Source organism: Mycetomoellerius zeteki, unplaced genomic scaffold, assembly GCF_001594055.1.
Source record: "Mycetomoellerius zeteki isolate Tzet28-1 unplaced genomic scaffold, Tzet1.0 scaffold174, whole genome shotgun sequence".
NCBI lineage: Eukaryota > Metazoa > Arthropoda > Insecta > Hymenoptera > Formicidae > Mycetomoellerius > Mycetomoellerius zeteki.
Window position 1 is genome coordinate 1,622,643 of NW_017256696.1, and position 11,412 is coordinate 1,634,054.

At 34.9% G+C, this 11,412-nt stretch overlaps 1 protein-coding gene across 1 annotated transcript in view; it reads right to left on the reverse strand.

Moving 5' to 3' along the window:
* The window catches only part of inaE (inactivation no afterpotential E), a 45,806-nt gene that overhangs the window by 1,252 nt on the left and 33,142 nt on the right, over positions 1–11,412 (reverse strand). The window contains exons 10-15 of the mRNA XM_018446247.1: positions 10,057–10,347; positions 9,731–9,960; positions 9,313–9,336; positions 7,971–8,077; positions 1,307–1,712; positions 12–368 (exon numbers count right to left, since the gene is read on the reverse strand). Of these exons, the coding sequence (XP_018301749.1) occupies positions 12–368; positions 1,307–1,712; positions 7,971–8,077; positions 9,313–9,336; positions 9,731–9,960; positions 10,057–10,347 (1,415 nt within the window). The remainder of the gene's footprint in view (positions 1–11; positions 369–1,306; positions 1,713–7,970; positions 8,078–9,312; positions 9,337–9,730; positions 9,961–10,056; positions 10,348–11,412) is intronic.

Below are 11,412 nucleotides of genomic sequence, written 5' to 3' on the forward strand. Positions count from 1 at the left end.
AAAATATCCACCTCCTAACGGTAACAGAGTCCCGTCGTCTCGGGACCGGCGGCGGGAGACCGGCGGCAGCCAGACTCCTGGCGCTCTCGTAACTCGCCTCGCTATTACCGCTGCTACTGCCGTTGTTACTGCCTCCCGCGTGCTCCCCCGTCCTCAGGAAATAGTTCTTCGCCGAGAGCATCGCGTAGTGCAGATTATTCTTCAGATCGTCCGCCGCCGTCGACAAGTTTCCCGGGATCTTGGGGGTGCGTCGCATCGGCCTAGGTGCCGGCACTACCGGCGACGGCGGACTGCTCGTCGATGCCTCTGATAGCGTCTCCGGTGTAGCCAAGGGTGCCGTACGCGTCGAATCGTCCCAGCGACTCGGTCTTCTCGCCCGGAAAAGAAAGGAAAGAATGAATTTTATCGCAAGGAAAAGACGCGATAATTGTTCTATTTATCTATAAAACGAAGCTTTGTAGATTCGTTTCAAAATCCAGACGGCACAAGTGTCCTTCTTGGACTTTGTGTCATTTGGGAACACTTCCTGCGCGACTGTGATCTTTTGGGATTTATGATCGTATCGATACGACGATAACTTTGAAGTGCATGATATATGGTGAGGATTCGGATCTAAGCGAGAGAAGCGAGAGTGAACGAGAGCGTGAAATGAAATTACTAGATCTGAGTGAAAAGCGGGTGCGACAAGTGATTCATTTTTTCGGATTCCTGATATCTCTCTGCTCAATGATCCCTGTGATTGAACGCTTCTCCTACTATTCATTCAAATATTCTTTAGAATTCGCTATATCTTCTTATAAAAATCTACTTTGTCTTTACGTTAGAGATATCTTGATTAACCCCTGAATATATTCTAATAAAATCAACAATTTCATGTTCAGCAATCGTATTTTTTTTTAATGTCCAGCAAAGGTATAATAGCGTCGTCGTGCCGGTGGTTCAGAGTTCAACGTCATCACTTCTATCGCTGCTATCGGTCTCCTCTTCTTCGGGATTCGTTCCCGTAATCCCGATATTAATCCTTCGCGATCCGGAGCAATCTAAAATGTTTGAAGGTCGAAAAAAGGAATTTTACAAAGATCGTTTGCGGGTATCAAGACTATCCTGAAGGGTACGGTCAACGAATAATACACACACTCTAAAAATGATCAATTCGTAAAATTCTCTCTTCTGATTGGTCAATCAAATACTTCAAAGGAAATGAGACTTTGACCGCACCCGAAAATAGATCAATTGCATCAATTTCGACCCTTGATTATCCACGCTGCCGGATCGCAAAGGGTTCTAAGTGGTTCATCATCCTTACGGTTTGCCGTCTTCCGGCCTGGGTGTGTTGAGTAGCTCGCTGGCGAGGCTGACGTACTCCCACGGGATACCTCGAGAGTCCACGCTGAGCTCACGACCGGCCTGCGGTATGTCCGTTGGGCTCTGCAACGATGTGAAGCTCGTCTCCAGGCAGAGCCGGTGCGGCGGGGTGCCGGCTAGATTGCCCAAATGGTATCTGGTCGGGCTGGACGGCGACAACAGGGCTCGCATTTCCTGCTCTTGCAACTCCAGCTCCTGGATTTCAATCGTCTGATGCTCGCGCGCCGCCTCCGACGACACCTCCGTCGAGGACGCGTGTCCGGACACTAGTCGTTGCGGTTTCGCCGGTCCCAGAGTCGTCACAACCTGGCACGACGCGAGCCACGACATAGGATACAGTCGTGTTTCTCGTTATAGAGTGTCGCGAAACTACAGGTACAAATCTCGTCCACGAATTTCTCGAGCTCGAAATCGATTTTCCCTTAGCAAACATCTCGTTATGTTTCTCTCGTTTCAATTTTCTCTTGAATCACTTGATAATTAAATGTCACGTGAAAATTGAAACAAGTTATCTCGTAGAAAAAGAGCAAGGATTCGTGGGTTTGCCATTTTTATTTTCTACATTGAATATCTTAATGTTTTTGTAAAGTTTTGTTTAAATAAATTTCGATTTTCAAGAGAAATCTATTTTCTATAACTTAGTACTTCTATAAATTTATTTATAAGCGATACTCATATGATTCTTTGTTTATTTCTAAACCTACGTTGCAATTCTAACGTTCCAATTTTGTACCTATAATTTGTTGACACCCTATGCGAACTCCTTTATTTGTGTGATTTTTGTAAACAAATATTTTCATTTATCCATTCTTTTTTCCTTTTACCATTAATTTATTATTTGAATACTATCGTATCGGCTATCTAAACGGAATGTATTATCGTAAATTAAGAAATCTTTATATATTTATCAAGATTTTCTTTAAAGCTTTTGAAAGCGATCTATTGTGATTTTCGATGTCCATCGCATCGGAGATATCTGTGTTTCAACCGCGTGAAATCAACGTGAACTCAGTCAAGAGTCGGAAGTAACCGCGAAACGTTTAATGTGCGGATAACGAGAACATATTAGATGAAGAAAGTTCAACTCAAACGGAAGTTCGGAATGAGATATTTATTTCTCACTTCGTCAAGCATAAATTTTCGTAATCGCGAACTAGACTCTTTTTTTTCTCTTCGCATCAAAGAAGTTAATCTGTCTAACAATTTTTAAGCGTTTACGCTCCACTCGATAAGAATTGCCGCATTATCCCGATTTTTCTTTTGTGACAATGAAATTTTAATCTTTCATGTCATGTCCAGCGAAGCCTCTTTTTAAAAAAATTAATCCCGAGCTTTTTCTGCTTAGCCAAAGTTCAAAAGATTCATTCTTCGAAAAAAATCTACTTTAAACTTGGTCTTTTAAAAAGTGTTTTTCGTATTCCTATAATTTTTTACAATTTTATAGGTTCCTAGTAAAATATTTTTCGTAAAAGATTAAGTGAACGTTTAGAAGCTTCTTATATTTATATATCCTCTGATATTTGTTAAAAAGAATTAGATTTCTTCTTGTACTTTATATTGTTGTCACATCATATAATTGTTACTAGCACCATTAATTATATTTTTTAATCTTTTTATTTGTAAGTAGTATATATTTTTTGATTTTATCAGAAAACCCGTCCGTCAAAAAATAAGAATTTATTTTTATAAATGAAAACTAATAAGATAAAAGCTATCTTTCGTATATCGTAAGAATTTGTTAGCGTCTCACTAACAATCGTCTTTTAGAGTTTGTAATAAATATACTTGTGTTATAAAATGATATTACTCATACTAATTAATTGATTATCTAAATCATGTATATGTCACTTCCTAAACAGTTATCCTTGCAAACATCAATCTCGACGCTACTTCCTACTATTGTTAATCATACCTGTTCGATCATAATAGTTATCAACATGCAGATACTCTCGCCAAACTCTATTCTAGAATCAATCAGGCCAATCGACTCTAGTCGAGTGCCGAGTGCACAATGAAGATATCATCAATCAGTGCATGATGCGCATGCATTTACGTGTATGCGTGTGTGTATGTATATGCGTATTTTTGATTTATGATTACGATCAATGTTGCGTCAGGAAGTGCTTACCCCTTTTGTCGGAGCGCAATAATTGAATACCTCGCCCTGAAATTAACCAACGAAATCTTGGATATTTCAATTTAATTAGTATTTCGTATACCGAAATTTGTAGTGGATCATGACGCGAATCGAATTATTCTAGACTGTAATATCTGTAGGATATATCCCGGCTTGATTCCACATTCATCAGAATATCACACAACCTAATACTCGCAAAATATTTCAGTTTGATTCCACAATATACGCAAAATATTTATTTTAATATGTTCAAAGAAGAATACCTTGGTATACATATAATGGCATCATATCAAGTAACAATTATAAAAATTGAATCTTAAAATATCATATTTCCATATGTAAACGTTTATGTAACCTTGCAAAAAGAAAAAAATAACATCATGTTCAAAACCTATCGTACTGTTTTAACTGTAAAATAAAAATTTGTATTGCTGGTATGTAACAGATATTTCTTTGAAATGTAAGGAAAACGGTTTGTCTTTTACGATATATCATATAAAATGAAGCGATAGAAATAAAGAGAAGTAAACATTAAGTATATACTTCCGAGATGCCTCGAGCACATTTATCCCCGTTTTCACACGGATCAATTCCAGACGGATTTTGAAAATTCTCGGAGATATATCCGCGGGGAGATATTATATTTGAGGATCATTTATGATATTTCTACGTGAGGTGTTCGAGTCCTGGATCAAGTTTCCCGTCCAAGTACCTTGTGTCATGACGCGAGGGTGCGGTAGCGCGGGCGTCCAGTGTACCCCGATGATGGAACGTCACGATGTTCGGGTGGTGATCGAGGGGAGGCCCTCTGAACTCGGTCGCCGACGTGTCTATCACCGCAATGGCTGCAGTAGTATCGGACCCCGTCGCTGCCCCCGCTTCTGCGCAGCCCCGATCTCTGCACGCCAACACCTAATCCACATCGTAGCCACCCTCAGCCACCCGCTTTGCGCTGATTTCACTCACCACTCATTCGCTTAGCTCGGCCGATTTTTTGCGACAGATTCTTCCAAATTTATTTGAAAAGGTCTCGAAATATTGTTTTACAGTTTCCTACTAAATTGCTCCGAAGTTTCAACAAGTTTAAACGCTGAATGTCAGTGATGCTACGTCCGTCAAACCCCGATCGGTAAACTAATTATAATTGTAAGTAAAATAGTTATTTCTCATGTTTTCCCGGAATGCATCGACATTATAATTATTATAATATTCTCACGGGGTTGCACTCTTTTTTTTTCGAAAACGCTTCTTGCTAGTTAATCCAAACTGTGCGATTAGAGCTCGATTAGAATCAAGTTAAACATCAATTTCCTTCTCATTGTAGATCTATGATAATAATGGGCATGCAAAAAGGACCATTGTTGCACCATTCGCACGATTTAATCGCCTGACTTTGTTATAATGTAACTTCTTGCTCCTATTTCGAGCTAAATTGCAGTTGTCTAATTACGAGTCGGTACAACACTTAGATAATCATATCTGATTTTCCTATCGTGCCGGAATTTCAATTTGAACTTATAGTTAGAACAATCGAACACCCCAATGCCGAATTATTAAAAACATTAATTTCAACATTAATTGTATTCTTTCTTTTGACGGTTTATTACAAAATTCTATTTTCTAATATACGTTTAACTTGTTTGAAAAACCAAAATTGTTTAATCATGCGTATTTGTCGCTAAATGTACAAGATTACCATTTAATGTTGACAGGCTATAGAACTGTCTACAGCAAAGAAAGATGCGATAAAATTAATAATCATAAAACAAGTAAATTGCAGAATAGCGAAAACAGCGGCTGCGTGACTCAACTTAAATTGATAGATAACTGATAAGCGCAAACAAAGTTATTAAACATACTGCTCAATGTTTCACGACACGTATCAAACGCTCGAAATGGAATTGAGATTGGAAACAAGTATATACATATAATTAATATATAATTTCATTATGTATCTTGTATGAGTTTCTTACTTCATATTTTGTTTTTAATTTTATTTCCGAGCGTAGCGATACGTCAAGCATAAAAAAATTATTAAAAAGCCTCGATGTATGAATGAACCACGTTATTCTTCTGGTAGAAAACACTGTATTATAATTAAAAAATCATAAATTATACAAAATAACATAATTATTACAGAAATGTATGCGCTGACAAAACGTCTAGTGTAAAATTCATTTTATTCCACACTATCATCGTGTATTTAGCACTCAATACGATCGTCCGAATTGTATTGCATTGAAATTTTATAAATTTCCAAATGTAATTTCCAAAATGGATAAGAATTATACAAAATCAATTTGAGTAATCGTTTTCAACGATAAATGCGCGACGAGAATGCGAAATATTGTTTTTACAAAAGAGTACAGACATGTGCCTTCATTTTTCAGTTTATATTTTAAATTTTAGTTGGTTTGCGTGCAGCAGCAAAAGAAGAGAAAATGAAGAATACAGATTGATTTACGAGAAACGTAGAAAATAATGCGCGTCTTTTGTTTAACCCGCAAACCATTAACGACCAACTCTTGTTTAACATGTAGCAAATTAAATTATATAATATAATTATGAAAATGAGTCATGTATCGTAATAAAAAATAAATAATCTTATTTAAATTATTATATAAAATTATAATAATCTTGTGATTAAATTATGTCAATTAATAGTTATTTGTTATTTAATGAATTTACTAATAATTATATTTGCGGGTTATAATATTTGTTTACAACAAATATTACTGAAATGTAATGGGCCTATTTTGGCACTCTAACATATATAAAATAAGAAAATAGAATACAATTTATATTCAATAAAATAAATAATATATAACAGTTTCTTTCTCTACAATAATCAAGTGAATTGTAACTATCACTGTCCATGTCTTATAAAATAATTTGTACGTAAAATTAGCGTCTTTTCATATAACGATATCGCGTGCAAACGGTAGCGGATTCATGTATGCCATTAGTTGGCCACTATTCATTCAACGAGTTCATGCAGTTTATGAGGACATGCACGTCAGTCGTGTTACTTTAGGCGGATATTAGGAGTAACAACTACACGAATATTCACCGAACGAACATTGCACGAAATAGCGACATCGTAGAAATAATTAAGGTATCCTGATATAAAAAACAATTACTAATTACGAGTCTCTTAATCAGTAATCACGATGGCGAAGTCAATATCATCGAAACCAAAGGGAGAATTAAAAAATGGAATTGAAAATCTTTTGTATATTTACTCGTACTTTTTTTCTTTCCGAATCTTTCTAAATTTTTCTTCACAATTCAACATATCTGATGTAGATACCGAATTATGTATGTTAGTTAATAATCATCAATTTTTTATAAAAAAAAATTATGAATTATTTTGTTATCATCGACTGGATCGACCGTGCAAAATTCCCATGCGTCCAATTAATTCTAGCAATACAAACTTGAATCCATGAAATCAAAATAAAATTTCAAACCGCTAATTCGGAAAAAATATCTAATCTCCTTTTAACAAGTTTGCGATGTAAATTTTTTATGTAAATTTTTTCATTAATTAATGATACTATCATTTTACTCAGAGTCTGAATTTTTCAAAGAAAAAAAAAACATAAAAAAAATACATTTTAATGAAAGTTATAAAATATGTAGTTGGATTTATCAAATCCAATTCGCATTTAAAGAGGAGAATTTTTTAAATCTGTCCTGCTAGTTTTAATTGAACTTTTATACATCATCTTTACGTCGAGTTGTCCTAATGTAATCAATACATGTACAATTGTAGCGTTCAAAAGCATAATAATTTACACTTGCGGCGATCGCACTGGACAACGAAAGCAAAAAACAATGTGCTAAATAATAATAAATTACACTAGAATCTACAGCTACGCTCTACGCTAATTCATAAGACAAGTATCAAATAAATAATTACGCATAGAAATGCCTCGATGTTTCTTTTCTGTTTGCAACCAATAAATTAATAAATAAGTTCTCCATAGCTACTATTAATCTGACGTGTGACTTCACGCAAGTCTGTCACTTATAGAGTATTCTAATCATTTAAGAAGACATTTAAAATCACTGAAAGATCGGCGGTCCTTCGATATATGCGATTATTCCGCGAATCGCGAATCTAATTTCAATAATGAATGAAAAAGAGGATCTGTCGTTAAAATTAAGATCGTGACTTGCGGGATATCTCATCACCATGTGCGACTCGCGGAGGGCAAATCTCCGACGTCAACGCGATTCTGGCAGCGTCTCTTTGCGTTCGTACACTTCCACGTCAACAACGATCGACGTACAATCGACACCCGGGCGAATGTGCGCGCGATCAACACCGTTAACAGCCTGATCTGTGGTCCTGCTTATTCGATCTCGCTGGACCACCTCGTTGGGGATGTCGGGTCCGTCGGCGGTTTCCTCTAAGGGCTCGTAATGACCCGGTTTCACCGATGGGGTTCGGCTCAGTGGTGACTGAGCATGTGGTCCTGTATCATCACTGGGCTGATTAGCACCTCGTCGAAATCACACGGAGCGGCCCATAATGCCTGATACACTGGCTCACGCTTGTTCAACACTTGTCTGAAATTCAATGTAAAAGAATGACTTTGAACCAACCGCGGATCCATAAACTCCACTGATTGAAAGACTATTGTTTACTGTTTGGTGTATTGTTTATTCTATCATAAACTATTTTTTAATATTATACATATTCCTTTATAAAGTAAAAAAATTATTTATTTATATATTAGCAGTATAAATTAACTAAATATGTTATATGTTTATCCTCACTATAAAAGTTAAATTTTTCACTTAGGTAAGGTTTTAATGTTTTTAAGACCTTTTATCACCATGCTATATATATATTATTTTCCGGCATTTATATCAATTTCGAGAATGAAAAATAAAAATAAAGGCGTAAAAATAAAGGAATTAATTCTACGAGATACATAACAGCTATTTAATTGCTTGCAACAATCATCAAAATTCATGGGTTTTATTGAAATGGAAATCTTTGGTCTAAAATTTTCATAATTTTTCGTCGAAATCTTTTTTGGTTATATATTAAATTATATATTAGTGTACTTTATTTTAAATAAAATTTCATTATAATAAAATAATACGTCATGCTAATTTGTTTCCTATAAGAAATGAAAAAATCATTTGGAAGCATGCAGTTCAATTCACGTAAGGACTGTAATCACAAAGGATTATAAGAATTGAACTGTTTTAATAAATTATGATGGATATAAATACTAAAGCTATCGAAAATTACCAAACCTCACTTTTCTTGGAATAATATTACTCAATAAAATATTCTAGTCATGCATTGTATATCCCGAGAAAGATGTATATGAATTCTTAAAAAGAGAAAAAATTAATTTTCTTAATAATCATTTAATTATAAATTAAATTGCACTATAAATTTTTATACTAATCCGTCTCTTTAACTTTAAGTTAATTAAAAACAAACTAATAATGTTGTTCTCGTAAAAGCTATTGCATAATTATTATATCTATATAAAGTTTGAATTTTATTACATAAAAAAGATCATAATTTTGTAATATCATAAGAAGTATGCATATTTATACGAAGAATAAAATTCTGATATGTACAGGTATACATTTTTCTCGAAATATAACAAGTGGAAATCATTACGGAGCGAAATTCTGATATCGAAATATAGCGAGAAGAAGTAACATCCTACATAATAAATATAGGATATAGACCCAATAGACACATGCGTGCATATCTTCAAAATGCAACAACTCAGAGCAGTAGTCCTGAAAAAGTACAAACTATCTGATAGACATACCTCCAACTCGTCTCATACTTCTGCCTAAAAAGAAATACAGGCGCGATTAACTTTTCATTTTTTTCCGACTAGACGGAGCAAGATCGAATTCATCTCACGTGACACAGAAAAGAAATGCTTTAGTATAATCATTCTTTTAGCATCAATAGAGATAATTTTCGGCGATAGAGAAATATATATTTAAAAGCGCGATAATACAGAAATAAAACTATTGGAGCTAAAAACTTATTCAGATAATAAATAATATTGCGATTTTCATGCATGATTACTGTCGTAAAATAGAAGTATTTAATGTTTTTAATCTTGAACGAGCTCGAAGTTATTATTGCTGGCGCAAATGAATCTTTGATAAAGCAAGTAATTTTACAAAGTAGTCGAGATCCTATTTTAGATCGAACTTTTATTAACTAATACTCACTCGCCCTTATTCGGATGATGTCGCACCACGTGTATGATTCGTCCTGGAGGATATAGGGGTCTGTGCAGAGTTAAGGCGATGCTGGAATCACTGGGTACGATGGTCTGAGCACGCGCCCGGTCCTTATCCCGTTGGTATTCGCTGATACAACCACCGGCTTCCAGGTTGGCCGCCGACGTGGGCGTCGAGCCGCAGCCGCAGCACATCACGGAGCACGCTATTGTCTTCCACTGGAATAATTTGTGGATAAACCGGTCGCTCAATTATCGATCCAGGCGTGGATCGATAAATATTGGTCCAACAACATTTGAGGATTTCTCTTGTACCTTAGGATCGACACTTCTCTTTATAGCGTTGATGAGGTCCGCCCTTAGACTTTCCATTTGCCGAAGCCCTATCCTCGGTACTACGTCTTTGCCCACCACCACGGAGGTGATAAATTCCTGCGTGTATTGCTGGGCAGGCATGCTCAACAGTCCACCAGGTGGCCCGAACGAGAAGCACATCAGATCCGGGTAATCCTGTTTTAGCAGAATCGCGAGGATCGCTGCCGTGCCAGCGCCTAATGAGTGCCCCACCAAGGTCAACCCAAATTGATGGGTACCCCTAGAGGTATTCTGCGGCGAAATTCGACAAAAATTCCAAACAATCTCCTTAATTATTTCTGGCATATAAACACTTTTTACACCCAGAAAAAAAATTTCCGGATCTAATACTATTACTCTTCGATCTATTATAAAATAAGATCGATATGGAGACAATCGTGTTTATTGTTAATAAAGGAATATTTTACTATTAAATGAAAAAATTTTAAATTTAGAATAAAATGATCTTGTATATCAAATGTAAAAATATATAAACTTTTAAATTTATATATTCTGTTGTCAACTCAAAACAATAATTCGATCTTATTTAATTTGAAGGAAGAGATTATAGGAATTATTAATATAATCTTAATGTTACTTTATTTTTATATTGCATAAGGTTGCGATAAAATTAAATACGTCAGAAATCATTTTCGTTTCATTATTAGAAATATCGAGAGGGTAGAATCTCTAAAGAAGTTTAATTAAAAAAATATTGAATACGAATATTTGATATATTTCCAAAATCAAATTTCAAGAAAAAATACAAAAAATACAACGGATAAAAACGTAGGTCTTAACAAAAAACCTTATCATAAATCACTATATAGTTTTAGAATATTTTAATACAATAAATATTTATTTTTTTATATTTTTGTATTTTTTATATTTTTAATAAAATAAATATTTATATTTTTCATTTTTGTCTAATCTCGACAAATTTTCTATGCGGCGATAAATCAAATTTGACCCGAAATGAAATATACTCAACGTTAACGGGTTAAATCTGTGATAAAAAGGTAACCGGCACATTCTACTGCAAGCAAAAAGCGTGTGGATGACCTGGATGGTAAATTTTTTTTGCAATGTATATTCAGGAGGAATCGATGAGAGAGAGTGATTTATTTTTCAAAAGAGATCATAAAAAGAGAGGAAGCTATTAAGGGTTGAGGCAAATGCAATAACTTCGTTGTCTTAACGTAAATTAAACGTAAAATTATATATATGTATATATATATAAATTTCTTGTTACATATATTTGCTCAAATTTGCGCTTACATTTTATTTTATTATCGATTATCATGCAAATAATGGCTG